Source organism: Rattus norvegicus, chromosome 12, assembly GCF_036323735.1.
Source record: "Rattus norvegicus strain BN/NHsdMcwi chromosome 12, GRCr8, whole genome shotgun sequence".
NCBI lineage: Eukaryota > Metazoa > Chordata > Mammalia > Rodentia > Muridae > Rattus > Rattus norvegicus.
The window spans coordinates 38,644,889-38,672,856 of NC_086030.1; the positions used below are offsets into that span (position 1 = coordinate 38,644,889).

The 27,968-nt window shown below is 45.8% G+C and overlaps 1 protein-coding gene across 36 annotated transcripts in view; it reads left to right on the plus strand.

The window, feature by feature from the left end:
- Clip1 (CAP-GLY domain containing linker protein 1) overlaps nt 1-27,968 on the plus strand; it is a 107,247-nt gene that overhangs the window by 73,356 nt on the left and 5,923 nt on the right. For 34 of the 36 annotated variants that reach the window (XM_063271620.1, XM_008769251.4, XM_008769257.4 and 31 more), the window contains 4 exons: nt 898-1,004; nt 6,610-6,730; nt 20,769-20,821; nt 27,817-27,934. In XM_063271620.1, coding sequence (XP_063127690.1) covers nt 898-1,004; nt 6,610-6,730; nt 20,769-20,821; nt 27,817-27,934 — 399 coding nt within the window. Of the gene's footprint in view, nt 1-897; nt 1,005-6,609; nt 6,731-20,768; nt 20,822-25,142; nt 27,935-27,968 lie in introns of those variants that run through there. The other 2 variants (NM_031745.3, XM_063271635.1) reach the window with 2 other exon arrangements.

The window sequence follows — 27,968 nt, forward strand, 5'->3', positions numbered from 1 at the left end:
TGACAAAGCGAGACAAGCCCCTCCTCTGCCTGTAAGAAGCCAGAGCTCCTGATTCGTTCATGAAATGCCTGACTTTCTCCGCTAGAGGGCAGGCGTTAAGAGGGCCGCTGGACAGCGGCAGGGCAGGGATGTGTGTGAGTAGCCTTCACTCTCACTTCCTGGCTTCTTCCTCTTCTTAGAAATGGCAGATGGATTAAATATTTCCCCCCACCCCCAATTGACAAATGGTTGATTCACATAAATGAGCTTCGTAAGTTCAGAACTGTCTTTGGAAAGATCATCTCCTGTATTACTAATCAGTGAGGAGGGAAAAGGGTTTTTTTTAGTCGGATTGCAAAGACCGATCCTTGATAATGTTGACATTTGACAAGCTAGTTCTTGCTTTTTTTTTTTTTTTTCCTTTTTTCTTTTTTTTCCGGGGCTGGGGACTGAACCCAGGACCTTGCACTTCCTAGGCAAGCACTCTACCACTGAGCCAAATCCCCAACCCCTAGTTCTTGCTTTTTGAAGACGGGCTGTTTTGAATGGCAACCTCAGGAGAAAATACTGAGAATTAAAAAAAAAAAAATCAACAAAGCCAGACGGCCTGGTGGAGGGGGTGTGGGGGAGGAAACCAAACAAACAAAAGCACACATGAGGAAGGAAAGCTCCTGGTTTAACACACACTAGCCGTTCAGGTGGGCATCGTGGCCAGGTGGTCAGAAAATGAAGGCCGAAGGAGGAGCTCATAATCAAACTATTTGTAGTTTCTTCTCCAGATGACTCTCCCTGCCGCTTCTCTTACACATGACTAATCTCATCTATTTTTAACTGCATGTTTTTGTGAATAATTTATCCAGCCATGTCATCGAAAAATGAAGTAATTTCATCAATTTCTTTTTCCTCTTGGTCTTTAAGTTGGACACACTTAAGGAAAACAACTTGAAAACTGTGGAAGAGCTGAACAAGTCAAAAGAACTTCTGAACGAAGAGAACCAAAAAATGGAAGAATTCAAGAAGGAAATGTAAGTTTGTCTCTTTTGAGGGGATTTTCAAGTTTTGAAAGGAAAGCAATTATCTGAAATGTTTAGAAAATAGTTATCCCTCTCCCAAAATGCATTCCCCCTAGGCGGATTCAGGAGCCACCCTTAGAACCACAGCGAAGTTGAGGGTCAAGGGGAACTGGGCTGGCTGCTGAAGTAGGAGCCATGGAGTTAGTCCATCGTGGCTTTGTAAAGCTATTTAACTATATGGCCGGCCATGAACTAGAGTTAAGTTTGAATGTTTATGTCATAGCTGGTCATATTTATTAATAAATCCTTCAGAAGCTGGATGTGGTGGGGCCTGCCTTCCTTTCATTCCAGCACTTGGGAGGCTGAGACAGGTAGATGGATCTCTGTGAATTCAGGGCCAGCCTGGTTTATCTATCAAGTTCCAGGACAACTAGGGTCACACAGAGACACCCTGCCTCAAATGTAATTAACTAAAAATATCAAAATGAATCCTTCAAAACTTTTTCTAATAGAAAAAAAGTCAGACGTGGTAGCACATGCCTATAATCCCAAGTATAGGAGTCTGAGACAGGATAACTACTGTGAGTTAGAGGCTAGCCTAGGCTATAGCTCCATTTATCAATTGCTTGCTGGGAAAAAATGAGAACCTGCGTAGAAATTCCAAGCACCTACCTAACACGCTGAAGATGGTGGTGTATATTTATAACTCCAGGGCTTCAGGGCAGAGACATGAGCCACCCTGCAGTTGGCTGAACATCTAAGGTAGCTGAAAGAGTGAGGTCCAGGCTGAGGAGAGACCCTGTGTCCAAATATATACAGCAGGGAGTGACAGAGGAAGACGCCCGGTGTCCACCTCTAGCCTCCACCCACATGTGCATACATACTCACATACACACTTGCACACACACATTCACACACATGGATAAGAACGTATATAGCAAACACAAAGAAACTAACGTTTTAGTTAGTTCAGTCAAGAAGAGCTGAAGCAGGGCTGGAGAGATGGCTCAGCGATTAAGAGCACTGAATGCTCTTCAGAGGTCCTGAGTTCAATTCCCAGCAACCACATGGTGGCTCACAACCATCTGTAATGGGATCTGATGCCCTCTTCTGGTGCATCTGAAGACAGCGACAGTGTATTCATATATAAAATAAATAAATAAATCTAAAAAAAAAAAAGAAGAGCTGAAGCAAATCTTTCCTCTGTGACACAAGTAGTTATGTTGTCTGGAGTGTGGGCCACCGAGGTGACTAGTTCATTTGCGTCACAGGCCTCTCATTACTATAGTGTTACTCCTAAGCTCTCTGGGGCCACATTAGGTTCTAAGGGACGGGGTATGGTAGGAGCAGAGCCACAGTGGGTCTAACCAAGAGGGCATTCTCGTTCCACACTGATTCCATAGGACTCGTTCTTCAGTGAGTGCCCATCACGTCCCATCACCCTTCCCAGTGTGGTGCCATTACCCATAAAGAGGCAAACTCTGGCTCAGTGCAGCTGGAAAGTGTGCGCTTAGCACGTGAGCCCTGAGTCTGAGGCGAGTGGCGAGAGGTGATCTTTACAGCTGGATGTGGCCGTGTGTGCCTGTAATCCCTGAAGTCAGGAGACAGAGGCAGGAGCATGACTGTAAATTCCTGGTCAGCCATCACACACACACACAGCCGTTGTCTTTGTGTCCTGCCCCATGCCTGTGGACAGAGTGGGAGGAAGAGAGAGTGATGCCAGCCACTGTCACAGAGATGCTGGCCTATCTTCCTTCTGATACTTCCCTGAGGGAAGAAGTTGTTGAATGACAGAGGAGCAGGCCCTGTGCCAGGGCCGCTTTAGATTCTTTGTGCCCACCAGGCCTGAGGAAATTCCCCCTTCCTGTCAGTGACAAGGCACCCCATGGCTAGAGTTTAACTTCCCATAGAAACTGGTGGAAGGAGTCCTGGGGGGTTGGCGAAAAGCCCTGGCCTGTGACTCTCTGTCTTCTGCCCTAGTCTTGACCACACTTCAAGGCAAGGACATCTGCTCTCAAAGGCCTGTGTGGTGGGAATGGTACTTCTGGGTTGTTGGGCATTCTGTAGTTGCATTCTTCAGTGCCAAAAGCTAGAGCATGAACAGTTGCGTGTGTGTCTGTCTTTGTGTGTGTCTGTGTGTGTGTCCCCCCCATGTGTGTCTCTGTGTGTGTCTGTCTGTGTGTCTGTGTCTTTGTGTGTCTGTGTGTGTGTCTGTGTCCCTGTGTGTGTGTCCCCCCGTGTGTGTCTCTCTGTGTGTGTCTGTGTCTGTGTCTTTGTGTGTGTCTGTGTCCCCGTGTGTGTGTGTGTGTGTGCCTGTGTGTGTGTCCCCCCGTGTGTGTGTGTCTGTGTGTGTGTCTGTGTCTGTCTGTATGTCTTTGTGTGTCTGTGTGTGTGTCCATGTGTGTGTCTGTGTCTGTGTGTGTCTCTGTCTGTGTCTTTGTGTGTCTGTATCTGTGTGTGTGTGTGTGTGTGTGTGTGTGTGTGTGTGTGTGTGTGTGTGCGATAGGCGTACTCGGTAGCCATGTTCTCCAGAGCTGTGGTGTTTGTTCTTATCTGATAGAGTAATGCCACCTAGAGGAACAGTGGAACCAGAGGAGCCGCACTGTCCTGATAGACTCCCTTTCATGGCCACTGTTCTTGTAGCTGGAAACTAGCACCTATGAGGAGTGTTCTCCATGCTCCCTACTAGAGTCCTTCAAGAGTGCCCTTGATCTTGGTTAGCCAGCTCCTAATTTCAGCAGGAGAGCCACAATGAAGTGCTTTCCCATTGCCGTGTGACTTTCTCTCTTAGAAGAACTGCCAAACAGTCCAACTTCTCTGGACTATATTTAACTTAATAAACCTATGAGTAAAATGTAAGTCAGTATCAGCAATGTTTATTCTGTCTCTCGTTTTTAAGCTGGGAATATTTTCTGTTTTAAGATATCTCATCCTGTAAAAAATAAAAGAAAAACAGTTTTAGGATTGGTTAGGATGGCTGAGAAATGGCTTGGTTGGGAAATGCTTGCTATGCAGTCATAGGGTGTCACTCATGATCTCTAGCACCCGTGCAATGACCGATGTGGCTGCGGTACCCATAGTGCCAGTCGGTGCTGGGGAGAAAAGGGAAGAGTCCTGGGTCTCACTGGTGCTGGGCTAGCAGATCCTGGAGCTCCAGGTCCAGTGAGAGAATTTGTCTCATCAAGTAAGGTGGAAAGATTGAAGAAGACACCAGTGCGGGCCTCTGGCCTTCACATGTAGGCATATGTACCCATGAACAAACTCACACTCACACTTACGCACACACTTGCATATGGATCCATGAACGAACTCACACTCACTCACACTCACACTACGCACACACTTGCATATATACCCATGAATGAACTCACACTCACACAGTTGTTAGAAATGTTTGTTTCTTGTATTTGAGATGGCACTCAGCTCTGTGGAATCGGTTCTCTTCCTCTACCTTTACATGATTTCTGGAGTTCGAACCCTGAGTCATAAGACTTGTGTGGCAAGTGCTTTACCTGCCGAGCCCCAGCGGCCATGATTTTGGCTTCTTGTTTGAATTTTTTTACTGCAGTAGTTTTTTGTTTTTTGTTTTTTTTTTTTTTTTGATGTAATAAGCAAAGGCGAGGTTTATTATGGAGATCTATTATGGAGATCTCCGGGCCGACACGTATCTTGCGCAGGAGACAGAGGTGTCGACCACTGTAGTAGTTTTTAAGTGGGTGGTACTAAGCAAGGGCTAAATCACTGTTCCATACCTCTGGCTCACACACACACACACACACACACACACACACACACCATACTATATTATAATCTGTTTTGTGTTTGCTCTTTTGAGACAAGATCTCCAGCCCTGACTGTCCTAGAACTTGCTGTGTAGAGCAGGTTTGCCCTGGGCTTGCCCCGGGCTTGGGGGAGAAAGGGTTTATTTGCCTTCGGGTCACAGTCCGTCTCTGAGGGCAGGGACTGAAGCAGAGAGCAACGAGGGACGCTGTGCTTTCTGCTCACTCGCAGGCTTGTGCTTGGCTCTCTTACACAGCCACCTCCTGCCACCCATGGTGGACTGGGATCCCCCATCAGTCAACAGTTAATGCCCCACAGACATGTGTGCAGGCCAGGCTGATGAAGGCAGTTCTTCAGTCGGGCTCTTTCCCAGGCATATCTAGGTTGGTGTTAAATGGGCAAAAACTGATGATATCTGTTATGCGAGTGGGCAGACAGGTCGATGGATCTACAATTAAAGTCATTGCTTTTAGCTTTCTCTCTGTTTTTCTGTTCTTACTTAAACACTCATCTCTGTGAAAGTCGAATTGAGTGTGCTAAGAGAGTTTTTGTTTAGATTCACTCCCCTAAATCTTCATGAGGTCATCATGGAGTATGTCATGGGTAGGTGGAGGATTAAAGATTGAGAAATCGAATATGCCAAGCACTGCCACCCATTAGACAATTGAAGTTAAAAATAGATGTGTTCATGCATTGACAGATGGAGTCATCCCCAGATGACTGGATTCCGACTCCAGCCACAGATGACAGCTTGCTAAGTAAAGTTTACCCATCACAGACCTACTTAAAATTCAGAATTGCTTCAAACCTCCCATGGCATAAAACTAGAATCTAGTGAATAAGTAAAAATATTTTGAACAGCCATATGTAAATGATAATAGTTCAGAATGTATATTTGGTTAATCTTTTAAAGTTTATTTATTATTGGGGTTGGGGATTTAGCTCAGTGGTAGAGCGCTTGCCTAGGAAGCGCAAGGCCCTGGGTTCGGTCCCCAGCTCCGAAAAAAAGAACCAAAAAAAAAAAAAGTTTATTTATTATTATTTTTCCCCACTAATTTATTTATTTATTCATTTTACATCCCAATCGCTGCCCCGCCTCTTCCTGGTACCCCCTTCATGCAGTTCCTTCCCCTATCCCCTGGATTAATTTTAATAAGAAGAAAATATCTGAAACATAGATCTACCTTATTATTTGTGGTGTGTATGTTGCCGATTAGCTGGCAAGCTGTGTTATGCTCATTTGCTTTTAACTAACAAGTAGCATTGTAGAAAGAAGCCATCCACTCCTATTTACTTTGGAAAAAAAATCCCTTTGGGCATTTCACTTCCCATTGTCCTAAAAATATTCTCAGATTCACGCTAGCACCTGACGCTGAAGGATCACTGGGTTTTTACTCCATCGAGAGAAAATTAGCTTAAAAGACTTAGGTATGCCTCTAGAACAAAGTGCTTTGGTGGCAAATTAAATCACTGTCGCCATATTGGTTTAGTATAATTAACAAATTCTCCTGTAGATGAAGGCTATACTATGAATTTGTCATTTATTTTACAGCAGAATTTGCTTTTTGCGGGGGTGTGGGCAGTAGGGATAGTACTAGGGTAGAGATAGTGTTTATTGGGTATTTTAAAGTGTCATAATGGTGGACAGCCAATCTCTTTTTGAGAGGTTAAAACATGCACCCTCTCCTTCCTACAGCTAAGCGGGTCTCTTGTTGTTATAGATCTTATCAGGCACGTGACCCAGATCTATTTTCCTCAGTGCCGTGAAGCTGTTGTCTCCCACAGTTTCCTTGCTTGTCTTGTTTCTATGGTAACCCTGCACTCACTGTCCTTGCAGAGAAACCCTAAAGCAGGCAGCAGCTCAGAAGTCCCAGCAGCTTTCAGCACTGCAGGAAGAGAACGTCAAACTTGCCGAGGAGCTGGGGAGGACGCGGGACGAAGTCACAAGTCATCAAAAGGTCAGTGGCCCTTCAGTGGGGACTTGTGGATCAGGGGTGCTGGTATCGCCTGTTCTTGCCGTCTTCCCGGAGGCTACTCAGACCTGCTCTGTGTTTCCCACGAGATGGCTCGTTTATCTCTCTGCTTCCAGGGAGGCACGCTGCTATAGAACTTAGGGTCGGAGTGACATGACAGTTCCGCTATCCTGTCACACACACACTAGCCACACCAGCACCAGACCTTACAGGCAGCTAGAAAGGTTCTTAATTGATCGATACTGGCCTAACAGTGCATTTAAACGAGAGGAACCAAGCAGGATCTTCTCCCTACCACAGCTTTGGTTCCAAAATTATTTTCCTCTTAAGATTTTTTTCCCCCTCTTTCACTGAATTGGTTTTCAGGATACGGATTCTAAGAGTACAGTTTGTGTGAGGGTTACCGGGTGATTCTGAAGAGAACGACGACTGTCTTTAAATTTAAAGACACAGCATCTTGCCGACAGACCTATGAATGTATGTGTGCTGATCTGTGGAGTGTGGGTTCTCATGAGAGTGCATCACAGCCTGCTTGCTGAGATGTGTGTCGCAGACTTCTCTGACGGAAATCGTGCTTAAACACGGGGACAGAAGGGATTGTAAATGATGCCGTGTTCTGCTTTCGACACTTTTCTAACTCCTGAATGAAAATGTCGCTCGCATCTGACCCTGAGCAGCTGCTGGGATTTTGAGCCGTTTGCGCTCGATCTGCACGGGAACGGGAAAGTCCTACTGCCCGCTGTGAACACTGGCGGTGACTAGCGCAGTAATGTAAAGTCACAGCTCTTCGTTTTCATCAACATGGAGCAGTTTGTGGTGAAAACACCGGTTTTTTGCTTTTTGTTTTTTGGGGGCAGGATATCATTGGTTGCCTGGAACTCACCCTTCAGTAGAAGCTGGCTTCAAACCCAGAGTAGTCCTCCAGCTGCCACCTCCCAAGTACTGGGAAAGTCACCATGTCAAGAGTTTATGTCAGACTTCTCAATTTTTATTATTGTTTCCCCCCCTTTCCTCATGTCATAGAGGAAATGCTACCGACTCCCAGCTCCAGGTGATGCTGGCACACAGAGGTGACTGTGGTGATCTGTCCCCATCACAGTTCTGTATGACAACACTCTTGTCCCTGTGGCAGAAGATGGAGCACAGAGAAGCTAGTAATTTGTTCATCCTCTGGTGATAGTGTCCCAACATTTGTCATGTCGCTTGGGCTTGGGACAGGATCAAAGTGAGTTGACTTAAGCAGGGTCACTGCAGATTCCTTTGATCAGCTTGGGAAAAGAATTTTCCCTCTGACGTAGCTGGAATGTTGCAGGCTGGCACAAGGACCAGAAGAGACGGATTTGAGTTAAATGCTCAGGAGAGTGTGGACTCCATCTGGAGGACGGGCAGGGAGGTTGCTCTGTCCTCTTGTGCTGTGATCTCAGCTGGACTAATTATATACCCTGTGTCTTACTCAGAGCTTGAAGGGGCTGAGGAGACCTCCTGACTCTTGGCAGAGCTTTTCAAAGCGCCCCTCTATCTTAGCAGCTCCCTTAGCTGTCTACTGAAAAGGCTTTGTGCTCAACGCTTCAAATAGTCTTTCTTCTGGGAGTTAGAAGCCACAACTCTGAAAGCATCTTCTTTTCAAAGCGTGGACCCTGGGATGGTGACATGAGCCTGTCATCTCAGCACATGGGGGGAGGGGCGTGGGAGCATAAGGATCAGGAGTTCCAGACCAGCCTTGGCTACAACAGGATCAAAGTGAGTTGACTTAAGCAGGGTCAGGTTACTTTGAGACCACCCAGACCTACAATGGTCAAATTCAAGGCTAAAGTGGGCTATAGAAGAGACCTTGCCTTTAAAACAACCAACCAGGGGTTGGGGATTTAGCTCAGTGGTAGAGCGCTTGCCTAGGAAGCGCAAGGCCCTGGGTTTGGTCCCCAGCTCCGGAAAAAAGAACCAAAAACCAAAAAAAACCAAAAAAAAAACACCAACCAACCAAAAAGTTGCTTCTTATGCCACTTTTAGGTCATTGTCATTTATATTTCGTTTACAAAATATAAGTAGATGCCGACTAAAACATGATAGTGTTGGTGGTGGGCACTTTCACCCTTTTTTCCCCTTTAAACTGAGGGTCAGACCTAGGGCCTTATACATGTGAGGCAAGGGCTGTACCAACTGAGTGACAGTCACAGCCCTGAATATGGAGTTTATTAAAATTAGGGATACTAGCCAGGAAGTGGTGGCACACACCTTTAATCCCAGTGCTTAGGAGGCAGAGGCAGGTGGATCTCTGAGTTCAAGGCCAGCCTGGTCTACAGAGCAAGTTCCAAGACAGCAAGGACTACACAGAGAAACTTTGTCTTGAAGAAAAAAAAAAGGACTAGACTGTACAAAAAAATGATGATAATAATAACCAGGAAAGATTACAGATCACTCTGCAATGGAGAAAACCACCCACTTAGAATAATTTAGCTAGGTGTGGTAGCTCACACCTATAATCCTAGTAATCATGGTACCTGGGAGGCTAAATTCCAAGTTTGAGTCCATCCCAGGCCACATGGTTCCAGGCCAGCCTGAACTACACAGCAAGACCCTGTCTCAATAATCCATGTATCCATCATCCATCCATTCATGTATACATATAGGGAAGGGCTTACAACCAACCTTATGTCAAAGATTAATGAATTTGTCTGACTCCTGACTCTTTTTTAAGTGTCGGGGATAAAATCTACATCTTTTTGCATTAGTCAAGGCTCTGTTAGAAATTATTATAAATGAACTATGGCCGTAGGTCAGGGATACAGAGCGTTGCCTGGCATGCCTGAGGCCTCAAGCTTAGTCTCTAGTACCTCAAAAGCAAAGGGCGCGGGGCGTGGGGGGGGGGGAGAGAGAGAGAGAATGAGAATGAACACTATATGACAGCTACAGTGTTTGGCAGAAATGCTATTTTAAAATAAAGAGCTTCAGTTGTATTGCTATATTTAGCTACTTTTGTTCTTAAAGTAGCGAAGGCTAGGCTGATAGGGTTAAGTTCTGACCCAGGCCTGGTTACAATGGTTGCAATATTGTTACTCTTTGGGCACTCACTGAGATGCGTCACCACTGCTTTTGTAGGGCCCTGACCTTCCTCTGAGACCAAAAGTGAGGAATCAGGGGCTCCTAGAGATAAGCTGAGGGCTTCCCATGGAGATGAGAAGGGTGGCTGTGCCTTAGGACCTGTTCCCTGCTGCTGCCCTGCTCAGGATGAAACGTCTTTGCCTATTTAGTGTCCACTCTTTTAAGGACTAGAAACCAAACAAAACTGTGAGCCAGGAATGTGGGACTTGGGGCCACCACATCTTATGAAAGTACTCGTAGGCCGTGAGCATTGCTCAGTGGTAAAGCGTTCATCTCTGATGCAGGAGGCTCTGGGTTCAAGCCCAGAGCCTGACTGTGTTGTATGTGTGTGTGGCGGGGGGTGTACTCTGAGCTCTGCTGCTATTTTTTTTTCTGTTTCACATGTTTATTTCTTTATAAATCCCAAGACATCCCAAAATATGTCTGCACCCCAAGGTCCTCACTGGAGTCTGGGAAGGAAGCTTAACTTCCTCTGGGAGGCCTTCTTTATTGACAACTATTCACTTCCTGCTTGTCCTTTTCACATTCTCAAGATGAATCATTGCCAGAATTTTTAAACCAAATTCTCAAGAGGCTTCAGAACAAGGCTGGCTGTTTTGAATTAGAGGAATCCCTGCCTCCTGGACAGTGGTTTTGTAGAATATTTCCTCTTTATTTTCTTAGAAAATAGAAGGCAGTGAGGAAATTCTGAAGCTGGGTACAGTGGTGCCTGATTATGAACCTAGCACTGGAGAGGTGGAGAGAGGAGATAGGAGCTTACGTCATCCTCCCAGAGATAGTGAAGTTGAGGCCAGTGTGGGCTACGTGAGACCCTGGAAGTGGGCAGGGAGCAGTGGTGGAAGGAGATGCTAAGGAGCAGGACGTGACTGGTGTGGGCGTGGCGTGGAGCCAGAAGTCCTGTTTGCTACGCTTGCTAGGCTGCAGGTGTCAGGCTCCGGAGGTGAGGAGGGGTCCTGACAGCCGGACGCTTACTGTGGCTGTCTACAGACCTGGAAAGGAGCTGGCTTGGTCAGAAGTACAGCCCCCAACCCCTCTGCAGCTTGCTGTGCCAGTGCTGTTAGATGGTTCCCCCAATTAAAATTCTCACAAAAGGGGGAGGGGCTAGAGAGATGGCTCAGCAGTTTAGAGCGCTTGCTGCTACTGCACAGGTTCTAGTCCCAGTGCCCACGTAATGGCTCACAACTAACCTCTGTGGGCATCAGGCACACGTGTGGTATGTGGACATACATGTAATATATATATTACATATATATAATTTTAAAATGTTGTGTTTATTTATTATTTACTATGTGTGTAACTGACTCCCTCAGACTCTCCTTTGACCTCCACATGTAGTCAGTTATCTTCCCTCATCTGTTATCTGGCTTAGCAGCAAAGGCCTTTCCCCACGAGCCATCTTCCCAGTCCTAAAGTTCTTTCTTGAGTCTTCCTTTGTGTGTGTGGTTTTTTATTTCAGTGAGAAGAGGGACAACAGCCCGGATCATTTAGGATTGTTACTGGCCCTAGGGTGTATCTGGCATCAGTAGCAAAGTACATGATCTTTTAAGCTTTCAAAATTAATACTATTATTATTATTGCTAGCATACGCATAAAACATTACTGTGTGTGCGTGTGTTTGTGTACAGGATATGTTTATGTGACTGCAGTTGTGAGCTCCATGTCACACATTTGGAGACCAGAGGGCGTCTGTAAGGTCGATTCTTCTCTTGCTCCTTTATGAGGACTCCAAGGGTGAAACCTAGGTTGCTAGCCTTGCTCAGCAAAGCTCCTCCGCCGTCAGAGCCACCCAACAGCACGGACCTCTTTTAAGGTGGAATGTGTTAGGTAGAGCCAAGTGAGATCGTTTTTGGTTTTTTTTTTTTTTTTTTTTTTTTTTTGGTTCTTTTTTTTCGGAGCTGGGGACCGAACCCAGGGCCTTGCGCTTCCTAGGTAAGCGCTCTACCACTGAGCTAAATCCCCAGCCCCGAGATCATTTTGTTTAGCAATCCTGACAGACGTGACTCAGAAGTTGTGACTCTTAGTGCAAGAGCATAGACCATGCTCAGGGCATAGACCGTGCTCAGGGCGTAGACCGTGCTCAGGGCGTAGGCCGTGCTCAGGGCGTAGGCCGTGCTCAGGGCGTAGGCCGTGCTCAGGGCGTAGGCCGTGCTCAGGGCGTAGGCCGTGCTCAGGGCGTAGGCCGTGCTCAGGGCGTAGGCCGTGCTCAGGGCGTAGGCCGTGCTCAGGGCGTAGGCCGTGCTCAGGGCGTAGGCCGTGCTCAGGGCGTAGGCCGTGCTCAGGGCGTAGGCCGTGCTCAGGGCGTAGGCCGTGCTCACGGCGTAGACCGTGCTCAGGGCGTAGGCCGTGCTCACGGCAGGTCTCCTGCCTGGTGCTCTGAGTGCTTTGCTTGCTGTTCCATGTTGGCTCATGCCTGTGCGTGCACGGACATGTTTGCGTGTGCATCACTTCCGGTTTTAAACACTCTTAGCGTGCAGTGCCGTGGCATTACTTTATGCTGTACAACCACTACCTCTTTCTCGTTCCAAAAAAGTCTTAGAACTTCAGAGGGGAACCCCGTGCCCATTTAAGCAGTCACTCCTCGCTTCCTTGCCCCAGCCCCTGGACCACCATCCTAAGGGTTTGTGAGTTCTGGACATTACACACCATTGGAGCCAAGTACTGTCCGGCTCCTTTATTTAACATAATGCTTTCGGGAATGGGGTGTATATATTTTGTTGCTGAATTTTATTTCCTCTGACAGACACATATTGATGTTTATTTGTTCATTTCTGTTGGATGCTATATGCATTCTTTCTCTGTTCCTACGTGACTGTCCCTCCAGTCTGCAGTCCTGCCTGTGTGTGGTAGCTGCCTCTAACTGCCATGTTGGATATTCCGTGAGGACGGAACTCTCTTTTCTCCTCAGCAGTAGTTCTAAAGCGTGGTCCACACTTACAGCCTGACTTCTCTCTCTCTTTACATCTAAACTTCTAAAATAATAATAATATGGCCAGCAAGATGGCTAAGCGGGTAAAGACATGGCCACAGCCCACCCGACACGAGTTCAACCCCCAGAACCCATACTTCCCTCTCACCCCTGCTAGTGTGGCCACGCTCTTCTGTAGCCTTTGTCAGAGGCGGCTGCTTTGCAGTCTTTTCTCGTCATTGCTGGGCCTGTCGTAATGCTGCCACTGGTTCTCCAGTGAGGGGGACCTGTGAAGCTTCACACCTCTCTCTGTGCCCCTCAGCTGTGTGTCCCTCCCAGGGACCATGGAGCGGTAGAAGTTACTGGTGGTGACAGGTGGGGATGACCATTTTGTTTCTAGAAACTGTTTTACAGATTTGATTTTTTTGAAAACAGATTTACAGGTCCTAATTTTTGGCAGCTCCTTACTTTGTAGCCCAGCCTGGCCTTTAACTCACTGGGCAGTTGAGGATGCCATGGCCGCCCGATCCTCTCTTCTCAGCTGCTGCCTGCGTGCTGGGATTACAGACAAACACCGCCAAATGTACAGAGTATCATCCCCTTTTCGTAGAGAATTCCAGAAATAACCATGTGAGTTCTGCAATACAAGCAGGCACCTCAGGTGGTCATTGTTGAGATAGGGGTCTGATTTATAGTTGAGCTGTCTGTTCTATCATTTCAAAAGCTCCCAGGGTTTCCGAACAACAAAAGAAAGTTTAAATATATACAATAATGTGAGTTCAATAGAGGCGGACACCTGGTGGCCACTTTTGAGGTAGACACCTGCTTTATCGTTTACAACCCTCGCGCATGTATTCTACCTTACAAAGACAGCAGGTACACCGAGCAGTCACCATGGAAACACCAGCTTCTCCTCAGGGTTATTTGCAAAATGAGGCTATGGCTTGCTTTTGGAGACTGAACAAGGAGAGGATGGGTCAATAGGTATTTTGAGAAAAGTCATTTCTGAGTGAAGTTATGGCAGAGAGTGAACAAAAACTGGGGCTGACATGGATCGATCTAAATTGGCCCATGAAAGTCTGCCTGCCTTTTAACTAGGCCTAAACTCACAGACATGGGTTAGAACAGGAAGCCGTCTTCAGCCCGTTGTACATTATTTTCTAACCCTGGTGAAGAGCCGCCATCAGAATCGTATTCTAAGCTCGGGGAACACTGGGAACCAGTGCTGTTAGAGGCTGAACCCCAGGCTCTCCCTTCAGTGCCTAGCTGCTCTTGCTTTGTTTAAGACAGGGTTCCATGGAGCCCAGGCTAGCCTCAAACTTACTAAAGTAGCTGAGGCCAGCTTTGACCTTTTTTTTTTTTTTTTTTTTTTTTTAATAAATTATTGTATTTATTTAAAAGCATTCAGAATGTCAACAAAACATCCGCCATTTTTTTGCAATTACAGAGTGGTATTCAGTTAACAGAACAACAATTACCTTTGTATAAGCTGCATCAGAGACAACTGAAGATGGGGGAAAAAATGCATATGAGGACATTTTGCCTCTCGGCTTCTTAGGATCTCCTTTGCCCATGTTTAGTTGATTTTCCTCCGCGAGGCACAGAGTCGCCCAGTGCCCGTCAGGCTCTCGCTTGCCCCGGCGCTGTCTCTATGGAGCTCAATGTACTGCCCAGCTTTGAACTCTTTTTTTTTTTTTTTAAGATTTATTCATTTATTATATATAAGTACACTGTAGCTGTCTTCAGACACACCAGAAGAGGGCATCAGATCTCATTACAGATGGTTGTGAGCCACCATGTGGTTTCTGGGAATTGAACTCAGGACCTCTGGAAGAGCAGTCGGAGCTCTTAACCACTGAGCCATCTCTCCAGCCCCGAGCTTTGAACTCTTAATCATCCTGCTTCCACCTCCAAGCAATCTGGGAACAGTTGTATGCCACTGCACCAGCTAAAACCAAGGCTTCCTGAGCTGCCTCCACACTTGCTCTCTTTCTGCCTGAGATATTTTTATAGCTCCAGGTACAGAGGCACATAAAATAAGTATACCAACTGAACATCTTACCAATAATCGTAAATTTATTTTAGATAATCCTTTCAGGTACATATAATTTTACCGCTTATTAAAGATGAAAGAAAATTCATATATGAATAATATAGGTTGCTTTTTTTTTATCAGAAAGGTTAAATGTTGACTGAATATTTGATACTGCGGAATGTAGAATAGCTTCAACACTTTTCATAGTCGATCGATATTTTGATTTTGTCCTTCCTTCCAGCACTTGGGAAATAGAAGCAAGTGGATCTCTGTGAGTTTGCAGCCAGCCTGGTCTCTACAGAGTGAGTTCCAGGTCAACCAGAGCTACAGTGTGACCTTGTCTCAAAACAGACAGACAGACAGCAGTTTTTATAACTGTCACAGGAATATGAAATACCTCATGGCAGAAGTATGCTTAGGGCCATTTCAGAAGTGCTGGAAATTCTGTCCTAATCCTTGTCAGAATAATATTTTCTCACTGTGTTGTTGTATTTTTAAAAATTGTGCATGTGGATGTGCATGCGGGTGGGTGCTGATAAACCCCACACACATCACACGCAACACAACAATAATAAAAGTTAGTATGGAAACTTAAGAAACCTCAGTGCCTAGGCAGGAAAGCAAATTATTAAAACAAAATTGTTAAAATAATTTTTAACGAAATTATTAAAATGATTAAAACTAAAACCCTAAAACAGCCAGAGAGATGGCTCGTCTGGTAAAAGGGATAGCCGTGCACACAAGTCTCATGGGTTAGAGCTCCAGGACTCGTGGGAGGCAGAGGCAAGGCCCATCTCTGTGAAGCAGGTCAAGGACAAGCTGGTGTACGTGTGGCTCCTGGCTAGGGCTGCACCGAGAGACCCGGTTAAATGACAACAAAAACAAACAGACGTTGAATGGGACGGTGGGCATCTGGAATTCCAGTACTTGTGAGGCAAGGGGTGAGGTGGAGACAAGAGTGTTGTCCAGAAGCTCACGGGCTGGCGGCCTGAGTAACAGTGTAGTGTGTAGCAGCAGAAAGAGGAGACACCCTGCCTGCCTCAGTACAGTGAAGGCAAAGACCAAATCCCCGAAATTGTCCTCTGGCCTCAACAGACCTGTGCCTGAGCACTCAGACGCACTAACTAAATAAAAACAACCCATGTGTCTTTAGTCTGAGTTGTCTGTGTGTGACAACATTGAGGGATATTTTCTTCCTTTTGATTTTGTTTCTTGTTTTAATTTTTAAAATTTTATTCTTCTCTCATATATTACATTCCAAACACAGTCCGCCCTCCCCTCCCCCCATCTCAGTCCTCTTGCCTGTCCCATCCCCATCCACTCCTCCTCCTTTTATCTGCAGAAAAGGGTGGGACTCCCGTAGAATTCAACCAAATACGGACTGTCATGTAGCCATAGACCAGGCACCAGCCCTTGTATTAAGGCTAATCCAGCAACCCAGCAGAAGGAAAGGGTTCCCAAAAGCAGGCAACAGAGTCCAAGACAGCCTCTGCTTCCACTGTTAGGAGTTCCACAAAAAGACCAAGGGACACAACGTTAACACATCTCCAGAGAGCTTAGGTCAGACCCATGCAGGCTCCGTGATTGTTGGTTCTGTCTCTGAGCCCCTATGAGCCCAGCTTAGTTGATTCTCTGGATATTATTTGATGCCTTTGACTCCTCTAATTCCTGCAATTCTTCCTCCTCCTGTCCAGCAGGATTCCCTGAGTTCTCCCTGATGCTTGGCTGTGGGTCTCAGATCCATTTTCATCAGTTGCTGGATGAAGCCTCTGATGACAGTTATGCTAGGCTCCTGTCTCCGAGTACAATGTAATTTCATTAGGGACCATTTCACTGACTTTTTAAAAATTACCAGTCCTGCTTAGCTCTTTCCTGGGTCTTTGCTTCCCGGCCCTCTAGGTAGTGTCAGGGGTAGTGTCTCTCATGGCATGGGATTTTGTTCCTATACAGTATTCTTAAATCTTTTTTTAAAAAGAGTGTGTTTAATTTAAAAATGAAGTTAATTATTCTTTAACAAAAGAATTATTTTGAGTGTGGCAGCTCCCTGAGGCCAGCAGCCTCTGCTTTGGTGAACAGTCTTTTACTTGTTAAGCACTGTATTAGAAAATCTGCCAAGAGACCAACAGTTACTCATGGTCTTCCCTGAGCCAGATGTCTTAACTTTCTTGCTTAAGATCTGCCTCTGTCACAGAGGTCCTCATCCTGAGGGTCATGACCCCTTAGGGGATGGTGGTCAAATGACTGTTACACAGGAGTCTCAAATCCGATATTCTGCCTCTCTATTTACATTGCAGTTCATAGCAGTAGTAAAATTATAGTTGTGAAATAGCAATGAAAATAATGTTATGGTTGGGGCTCCATACCATAAAGAACTGTATTAAAGGGTCTCAGCATGAGGAAGGCTGGGAACCAGTGCTCTAGACTTCTCCAGCGTCCTGCTCACCTGTAGCACTTGAAAGAAGTTCCAAGGAGTTGTGCCCTGGCCCTAACAAGTGTCTAGGCTGAGTGGCTGCCAGGGTGTTAGGACTAAAGGGACAGTTCTTTTCAATTTGACCTGTGCAGGGAAGGGCATTTATACCTGGGCAGAGTATATGACACAGAGATTCCAGGGGACTGAGGGAAAGTAGCTGAGAGTCAGGACTAAGGACTAGGACAGTGTGTGTGCATGACGTAAATATGAAGACAAGGCATAGCATACAGGTACCAGGGATGAAACTCAAGTCATTAGACTTGGCTGCAAGGGCCCTTCACCCCCTGAGTCATCTCACTGGCCCACCGTATTTAAATTCTCTGTTGATCAGCCACTGGGTGTGGTCTGGAAAGGGTACGGTCCAGCAGATGTGGCTATGTGGTTTGTTTTGTTGTTTTTGTTTGTTTGGTCCTTTGGCGGTCCTTGAAGAAGCTGTCTTCTGCTCCTGCTCCTAGAAGCTGGCAAACAGTTCTGTCTTGGGTGGGGGAGGGGCCCACAGCAGCCGTCCTCTGACGTCCTCCTTACATCTCTGGAAGCACTTAGTCACAAAAGACCTTCTGGATCCTTCCCTCCCCTCTTCCAATCCCATCTGCTCTTCTAAGAGCAGAAAGAAGTCTGTCTGTCTGTGTGTAGGAGGCGAGACGAGAAATCCTCAGACACAGAGAATGTGTTTTGTGCTGTCAAGGTAGAGTTGCTATTTTGGACCTCAGAACTCTCGCTTGGAGAAGAGACTGAAATAGCGCAAATGAACCACTTCACTGGGGAAACTGGGAGAAAAAAAGATTCCGCTCAGATTCTCAGCAGGGGAGTTAATCCTGTGAGAAGCTGGGCTTCCAAGTGTGCTACTATCCTCCAGAGAGCACGCATCCTGACGCATTCATTCACCCTGTGGAGTGACTGAGCACCTACTCCGGGACTGTCCCTGCTCTAAATTACTGCAGGATGCAAACCGGAAAGCCACGCCTACTGCCATTCAGGTGGCTTTACTGAGCCTGGAGAAGCAGAGTTGGTGTTCGTGCCTGGCCTTCATTCCTCCCAAGCTGGTGTCTCAGCTGAATTGACGGGTCCAATTTTCCCTGCTCCCCGGCTCGTGTGTTTTTCTTCAGAGCTTCATGAGGATTTTGCCTGAGTGTATGTCTGAGTAGCGTGTGCGTGCAGTGCCTGTAGAGGCCGGAAGGCATTTATCGGACGCCCAGGCAGTTGGGAGCTGCTGTACGAGAGCAGCCAGTGCTTCTAACCGCTGAGCCATCTCCAGCCCCCCCTCTTGTTTTTGATGGGAGCTCTCAGATACTTTTCTGATGTCACGTCCCCAAGCTGTGAATATTTGGGTACAGCTTTCATTGCCATGTTTTTCTCTTGATGAACCTCCAGTTCCTGCCCTGGTCACCTGTATTTTCTTTCTAAGCTTTAGTTATGAAGAGTGTGGAGCACACACAGGGCATGGACCACCCGGTGTAGTGCTCCTGTGTCCCGTGTCCTCTGTGATGAGTGCTTAGCTGCTCCTTGCTAGTGATCTGCCACACTCCTCCGACAGCCTTTCCTTAGTAGATGTCTTTGAGATCGGGTCTTCTACATATCCCAGCCTAACATCAGACTCTCTATTGCCTGCCTCAGGCTCCTGAGTTTGGACATTATTGGCATAAACTAATATGCTTGGATACCTTAAATCATTAGGTGTGAGTTGGTTTTTTATTTTTTGATACAGGATCTCTTGATACAAACTGGTCTCAAGTTCCCAATCCTCACTCCTCTGCCCACTCAGTAAATGCTAGGGTTATGGGTACATGTCATCGTTCTTGATTTTGTGAGTATTAGTTTAGAGCAAGTTTATAATGTTTTCTTTTCCTTCCCGTATTTTGATTTTGCTTTAGAACTGGTTTACTATATTACCCAGGCTTGATCCTCCTGCCTCGGCCTCCTGAATAAATGGGACTGCAGGTATGTACCATTGTGCCTAGCTTATGAAAAACTTTTATCCGAAAAAAAAAAAAGAAGCTCTATTATTCTTCATAAATTGAAATGCTATTTTAAAGTCAAACATATCGTACATGTAGCTGGGCATGGTGGTACATGCCTATGATTCAGCACTGAGGATGCTGAGTTTGAGATAAGCCTAGGCTTAATAGCAAGACCTTATCTGAAAAAATAAAATAGATTTCGTTTATCAAGGAGGTTTTTTGGGGTTGGGGATTTAGCTCAGTGGTAGAGCGCTTGCCTAGGAAGCGCAAGGTCCTGGGTTCGGTCCCCAGCTCCGAAAAAAAGAACCAAAAAAAAAAAAAAAAAAAAAAGGTTTCTTTAAATAATCAGTCACTACTTAATATCTGAAAAATTCCTTCTCTTACTCTAGGCCTACAGTTTTGACATTACCGCTAAGCCATATAAATAGAATCAAAGCAATATAAAACCTTATGTGTGGTCACAAAAATATAAATGGGTTAAAATACTCCAACTAAAAGAAAAAAGTGTTTTGTTTTTTTTTTTAATTAAACTATAATTTAACTATGTGCTGTCTACAAGAGACAAAGATTACACAAAGCAGTTGAAAGTAAGAGACTAGAAGATGCTCTCATACAAATAGCAACCAAAGTCTCCAGGGCAGCCAGGGCTACACAGAGAAGCCCTGTCTCAAAACAAACCAACAGACTAAAATGGCAATGGAGGCTTACTTCTGTATAATAGAAGCAACTATCTCTACTTACTGACATGTGCCACTGACCCTCGTTTATGATCTTTTATGGGATAATAATAACAGGATTTTATAATAAAATGAAAGGCTGCAGAGATTTTTTTTTTCTCTGTAACCACTGTGTTTTATAGGTGACAAGTGTCTTTGCTGGGTGTGTATTGAATCAGTAGATGAGTCACAGGAGCTCTGCTGAGAACAGGTAGCTTCTTTCTTGACTTCCCCAACTTCTTGACACTGACCCCTGTGATCTAAGTAAAGCAGCCCGGATGCCGATGTTGGAAGTGTCATTCAGTGGACAGTTACTGAAAGCTTGGCGTACACTGTGTAGGGCTGGGCGTGGCAGCCTTAACCTTAACCTATCCCAGCACTCTGGATGTGGGAGCTGGAGGCCATCTAGCAAATTTTAGGCCAGCCTGGACTACATGAAACTCTGTGTTTAAGAAGGAGCTGGGTATGGTTGTGCACACTTTAATTCTAACATCTGAGAGGCAGAGGGAGGTGGATGTGGCCTGTATAGTGAGCTCCGTCCAGCAGGGGTCACATGATGAGACCCTGTCTCCAAACAAACACCTTTACATTCCATTCACAGTGCTCTGATTTAAGATTTTGAATTCTCAGGCTTGTCCAGAAGGGGTAAGCCATCAGATCTGAGGGGTTTTTAAAGTGGTAAGTACCCTCGTGGTGGGAACTTCTTGCCAGATTCACTGCTTGAGGGAAAAGGGATGGCATCTGCAGTCTTCGTGCGGGCTGGGCTGGGCTATCTGAAGGAGCAGCGGACCTCTGTGGACTGCTGTCAACTGAACTCTTCTTTGTGTTTTTGTTTTTCAGCTGGAAGAAGAACGATCTGTACTCAATAATCAGTTGTTAGAAATGAAAAAGAGGTAGGTGCTCTCTTCTTTATTGATACGTGTGTTTAACAAGGAAAGCTTCAGAAGGGGTGTGTGTGTGTGTGTGTGTGTGTGTGTGTGTGTGTGTGTTTCGCACTTGTGGAAAACAGTAAACTTCTTATATTCAGAACATGGCGTTGTGGTATTTTAGTGCTCACAATTGGCAAGTTATACAGGTCCGTTTATGCAAGTTTCAGATATTTAAGTTTTTAAGCCATTTTCAGTTGCATTCACTCAGTAGAGCTCTAAACGCAGATTGCCTCATACTAACACCACTGTCTGGTCTCAGAGATGAACAACATTACAATTGCATGTATGACAGTCACATTAGATAGAAGTATGACTTCACTTATGGGGAAGTTTGATTTTTCAATAATAAGTACTTTGTCTCTGTTATTTATTATCCCTCCATGATATTATGTAACTTTCCAGGTGCTTTTGAGTAGAGATAAATGTGGTCCACAGAAATTAAATATTTAGGCCAAGTCAGGGTAGGATACATCTGTAATTCCAACACTCGGGAGGCTGAGGCTGGAGGATCATAGATTTGAATCCAACCTGTGCTGTATGTCAAAATCCTGCTCAAAAAAAAAAAAAAAAAGCCAGATATAGTGGTGCACACCTTTAATCCTAGCACTCTGGAGGCAGAGGCAGGTGGACTTCTGAGTTTGAGGCCAGCCTGGTCTACAGAGTGAGTTCCGGGACAGCCAGGGCTGCACAGAGAAAGCCTGTCTCAACAACAACAACACAACACAAAATCTAAAATAAAAAGGAAAGAAATGAATTACCCCAAAGTCTGATGCTTGCCCACTCCCATGGCCTTTGCTCTTTTGAGTGAAGCAGTTAGACCTGGGGTAGTTCTGTGCCTCCCTCAAGCTCAAGGGGCGTAGACTACACAGTAGTCCATCTTGCCTCAGCGTTCTCAACAGATGTGGATCACAACAGCAGCAGGAACGTAGCACACAGCAGGCAGAAGTGGAGGGTGAAGAGTCCAAGGCTGTCCTGTTAGCCTTGCAAATTCAAGGCTAGTGTGGGCTACAGGAGACAAAAACACAAAAATGGCCAGGCACAGGCCTTTAACTCAGCACTTGGGAAACAGAGGCAGGAGGATCTTTGTGAGTTTGAGGCCAGCCTGGTCTGCAAAGAGAGTTCCAGGCCAGCCAAGCTATGTCGTGACACCCTTTCAGAAATAAATAAACAAATAATTGGCTAATTAATTAATTAAAATGAAGTGGGGTTAAGTGGCACAGAGCTTACTTACCATGTGCGAGCTCCTGTACTCATCCCTCACCAAAGCCAATCAAACTACAGCACCATCTGTGATCCTCCGAGGTGAGAGAATCAGTAGTTCAAGGTCACCTTCAGGTACATGCCACATTTGAGGACAGCCTGGACTGCAGGAGACCTTGTGTTTTAAAAGAAAAGAAATTTAGCTTATTCCAAAATGAAGTTCTCATGCCCCTAGCAAGGTCAGAGGAGGCTGCCCACTGGTATCTGATAGATGTGGTTCTCTCTTGGGAATACAAGGTTTTGTTTAGCCTACACAAACAGTGTGCCTTTAATCAAGAAACACTTAGCTTCCTCTGAGTTTCTCTGAGAAGGTCTTTCGTTCTAGAGCACACAGGTGTCTCACTCTGGTCAGGCTTCTGCAAACAACAACAATGAGGCCTTGCTCCTATAAGCTTTCTCGAAAGGGGCAAGGGAATGGAAGCAGGCTGATGTTAGTATATAATCTCGTTACATTTACACACTGCTCTAATTCACAAATCCTCATAATCTCAGACGTCCCAGCAGAAGCTATGGTGGGGTGTGCATTGTCTAATGATGAAGCAGAGGCCCCCAGGCCAGAACTGCTCTAAGAACTCAGGCTGATGAAGGATAGGTGCAGGCCTGAGGCTTGGAATTTCAGGGTTCTGTGTTCTGTCCTCTGTACCTTTAGCCTCTTATTTATTACCGATTTTTGGAAGATTTTATACTTGATAAGTTCTTTCTTATCATGTGACTGATTAAATTATATGTTTACCAAAGTGACTCTCAAAATTACTGCTCTTTTAAGCCAGGCCCAGTGGCTATTGGGGAGGCTGAGGTCAGAGGGTCACAAGTTCAAGGACAGCACTAAAACGAGATCTGTCTCGGGAAGTCGAAGTACTAGAAGATCTACACATGATCAGTCACTTGCCGGCACTTGTGATGCCCCAGTTTCAATCTCTGACCCACATCCAGAACGTTAAGATGGCTCCCGCTAATTTTGATGAACAAACATAAGGATTGTAATTTTTCTGAAAGTGAAAATGTTTTAAGTTTAGTTTCTACATTTAAACTGCTTTTCTCTTGGTAAACAACCCTCATGGACGTCTGCTTCTATCATGGACGGCTGAACTGGAATGTATTTTAAAATAGGAACAATCCAGGCCCTTAAATGCCTCCCACATGTCCGTTTGGTAGGGGTTCCTTTGCAGATGTCTGCTTTTTTTTTTTTTGTTTAGAAGTGAGGGCGGAAAATGGCCACCTTCCTCATTGTCATGCTAAGGACTTGCAGGATTCCCCCAGGTCCGGTGAAGCAGACCCTGAGGTGTGAGCTCTAGCTCAGCACGTGACCTCCAGCCTAGCTTGTGTAAGGTCCTGGGTTCCACACAGCACTTCTCCCGTGGGATCTGAGAACCCCAAAGCTGCCCTTGCCCAAGGAGCAAAGTTGAATTGTAAACGAAGGCTGGTAAGACGGCTTTGTGGGTAAGAGCACTTGCCCCTAAGGCTGATAGCCTGAGTTCAGTCCTCCAGACCCACATGGTATAGAAGGAAAGAACATTCCAGCAAGTTGTTCTCTGACATCCACACGCATATACCACAGCACGTACGCCTACACACACACACACACACACACACACACACACACACACACACTACTTACAGCCATAAATACATACATGTGTACAGACACACATACACACACAAATAAGTAAATAAAATAACTTAAAATTTTTTTTATTATAAACCAAGCATGGTAGAATATGCCTGCAGTCCCAGCACTTGGGAGGTAGAGGTAGGAGGAGCGGAAGTTCAGGGTAATATTCAGCTACACATCAAGTTTAAAGCTAATATGGCGGGGTTGGGGATTTAGCTCAGTGGTAGAGCGCTTGCCTAGGAAGCGCAAGGCCCTGGGTTCGGTCCCCTGCTCCAAAAAAAAAGCTAATATGGCTACAGGAGACTGCTGTAGAGAAATCAATAGTGTTCGCTTTGGGGTTTCGGTATCTATACACATTGTGTTGCGGGTAATATGTACTGAAGGTTTTCCTCTGAATTTAAAACTGTAATCATTTGCAAAACTGGGTGACAGCTGGGCACACATCTTTAAGAGCAGGTTCCAGCCATTAATCCCAGCATTCAGGAGGCAGGGGCAGAGGGGCAGAGGGGCAGAGGGGCAGAGAGGGAAATAGAGGGAGAGAGGGAGAGAGGCAGAGAGAGGGGCAGAGAGAGAGGCAGGCAGAGAGGCAGGCAGAGAGGCAGAGAGTTCGTCAGCCTGCTCTATACAGTGAGTTCCAGGCCTGTCGGGATTACATAGTGAGACCTTGCCTTAAACCAAAACAGAACCAGGAGAGGGAGTTAGAAAGAGGTTCCCAGGGATCTAACTGGTAAGGCAGAGCTGTGTAACTTCCAGACCGGGCGGCACGTGCTCCTCCATTGCTGCCCAGGCTGATGCACCCTGGGAACTAGCTTGCCTCCTTTTTTCTCTGGGCTTTTTAATGTCAAAGAAGGGACAGCAAGGCCAAAGTCTTATACATGGATTCCTGGGGGTCTAAATTCCTTCTGGTAGTCCAGAATGTCAGCCCTGGAGGAATGCCAGTCCTGCCTCCACTCCCGACGTGGCCTGCGCTGCCCCAGCTCGTTCTGCTCACTGTGGGTTGTAACTGTCTGACTGTCTCCGAGCTCGCGCTGCTTACCAATGCTCATCTCATCCCTCTCTTTTCCCTTTCCTACTCTTGCTTCCTTTGCTATATCTGTGTGTCTTTCATGGTAAGACTAAAGAAAGTCTATCCACGTTATAATAAATAAACCATATATTTTTAGTAAACCAAATTGTTGTATATATTTTTTGGCTGCCTTTGTCCCTCTGTGTCTTGCTTTTGTTTTGTACAATATGCTCAGCAGTACACACACACACACACAGACATACACACACACCCCACTACCACCACACCACACCACACTTCTTTTTAATATCAGCAAAGAACTTGAGTGCAAATTTAGTTCTCCTTACTGTATTTGCATTTTTCTTCATGTCTCTAATATTTGGTTCTTATTATCTTGCATTTTAAAGCTTACCCAGTAACACCTTAAGGTATTTGCTTCATTACTGGACGTTATTTCTTACGTGAGTAGTAAGAAGAGAATCTGAGCGACGTATTCCCACGGGGGGTGGGACAGGAGTTTCCGGCCCTGATCCCTTCTTTCATACGGCTAGCTTCCTTTCTTGGTATTGGTAGCATTTGTAATCCCTTCTAGTCAACAGGGTTTAAACTAACAGTTTGCTTCTCATACATCGGGAATGTTGGCATAGATGTTTTAATTCAGCCCCTCTTGGTTTGTACAGAGGAATTAGGGCATAGAAATTGCCAAAGAACCCATCAGTGAAGATCCGTCACAGATGAACTGCCAAGCCTGTGTGCCCTGTCATCTGGTAGACTTCCTGCTCTTTCTTCCTCTCTTTCTCCATTTTTCTTTCTTTTAACATTTAGTGTGTGGTGTGTGTGTGTGTGTGTGTATGTGTGTGTGTGTATGTGTATGTGTGTATGTGTGTGGGAGTGTGTATGTGGTGTGTATGTATGTGTGTGTGTGGTGTGTATGTATGCTGTGTGTGTGTGTGTCTGTGTGTATGTGTGTGTGTGTGCGCGCGCGTGTGTGTCTGTGTGTGTAGAGGGATCCTTACCCCACATGGATTTTCAGGGTCACTCTCAAGTCATCAGGCTTGGTGGCAGTGACTTCCCCATGGAGCCATCTTTCTTCAGCATGTGTCCTTTGGTCCATTTGTACAGGAAACAGCCTGCCTCTACCCTCTTAGCAAACTGTGTGTCTTATGGTTGTGGGTAGACAGGATAAGCACAGAGTCAGGTTGGTGACCCTTCTGCTTCTACTGGTGACTCCTCCTCCCAGTTCTAAGTGTCATGGGATCTTAGCCACTGAGGTCTTTGGGCATAGGAGAATCCATATCTGTCTTCAGCAATCTCCAGTCATGCTAATTTTTTAGTTAAAATCTGATTGACAGTTAAAATGAGCAAAGTGCCAGAATTCATTTTTACAATAGAACCAAATACCAAATATGCTTCAGAGAAATGCAATGAGCCCAAGTTTCCCGTGTCTTACTTCCCACATTGCAGAGATGCCTGTTCGTCCCCCCACTTCAGGAGCCCCGCTTTAACTCAAGCTCGAGCTATTCTAGCATTTCCTCAGGACCTTAGGGGCACCGATGCCCCTTCCTTCCCAGTGTTACTAATTCAAAGCATCGGTAAGGTCTCAGATTCTGTCCTTACTCCTCATCACTCTGGAGTGTAAAAGTGTAAGCCACACAACGAGATAAATACAACACATTTATTTTCATCTCTGTGTAGAATGTCAGTTCACCATAAACCATGAGAAGTTTGTAATTCATGTGCCGGATACCTTGGGTCTCACTAACCAGCCATTCCTTTACCATCTACCCTGTTCCTCCAGCTGATTTAAAACAGCCTAAATGCACTTGCTTGGCCTCCGCCCGCCTGCTTCCCTAGAACCGCCTGCATTTCCGCAGAGTCTGAGATTGTGTGACCTGAGCGCTAGCCCCAGACACTTTCCTCTTGTTTTATTTTCCCCTAAAGTAATTTAGGGACACAAGGTCTGCTTATTAAAAATTAAGGAAGTTTTATTTTTAAGGGCTGATTTTAGAGGAGTTGTAAAGGTTTTTCAGCCAACTGTTTCCCTAGTCAGCTGCCCCACTGTGAACATGTCACATAGCCACAGTCACCACCACTCAGCTCATTGTAGCTTCCCATCACAGTCTCTTCTGATCGGTGACAGGCCCTCACTGAGGATGACCTCAGCATGTTTGTATTTCGCAGCACATCTTTACACACTCACACCTCACATGCGTACACACTTTTGCCGCTCTCCTTTGGAGTTGATTCCTTTGTGTCTTGCCCAACCTCCATGTCTCCCCCAGCCTCCCCACCCTTCCTCTTGCAACCCAGACTCCCCCAGTGGCCAGTTCTAGTTTTCCTTAAGGCCTCTCACTCCCTCTAGTGGGCCAGCAGAGGACCGGGGCTGCATTATTCCTGTGGTACGCCTCAGGTTCTGTTCTGCCTACGAAGACCCACATACCCTTCTGCCTGGCTTTTCTGTAGCTCAGTTATAGGAGCAGCCCGGTGCCTCTCCGGATTGGTTGAAAAGCAATTGGCCCTCGGTTGGAATGGGACAGATCCTTGCTACTGTTTCGGCTCACACAATCTTAAAAACACAACCTCTGAACTTGCCAAAAAGTTACTGAAATTAGTGAGAACCAATGGATATTTCCAGCAAAATCCCGCTCTGCATGACCTCGGTATAATTGCTTTGCATGTTCGTATTTTAATTGTCACTGCTTGGTAATTATTTATTCCAGAATAACCATTCAACTATATATTTGGCTATAGTTTTTTTTTGGGGGGGGGAGGGGTCATGCAACAATTATTAATGTTTTTAAATCTACGTCTTCCCAATGTATTAACTTGTCTCTCTGAGTTCAAATGGACACAGTGACATGCAGGTTCTGCATGCCTGTGCGTATAAGCCTTCCCTCCCCCCCACCCCCTCTCTCTCTCACAGTAAGTAGCACTTACAGGCAGAACAGCCTCAGTCCCCATGCAGCTTCCCTTTTCCACGGTGTTAACCCAAGTTGCTCTCAAGTCTTCTGGAATAGCTGCTCGCTGACCGCTGGCTGCCCTAGTTGATGTCTGCACCTCTTTAACTCTCTGGTTTCTTAGAGAATCCGAGTACAGAAAAGACGCCGATGAAGAGAAAGCCTCCTTGCAGAAATCCATCAGCCTCACCAGTGCCTTACTCACGGAGAAGGACGCAGAGCTGGAGAAGCTGAGGAATGAGGTAGGGCGCTGGGGCGGATAGATGGTCCTGCTGC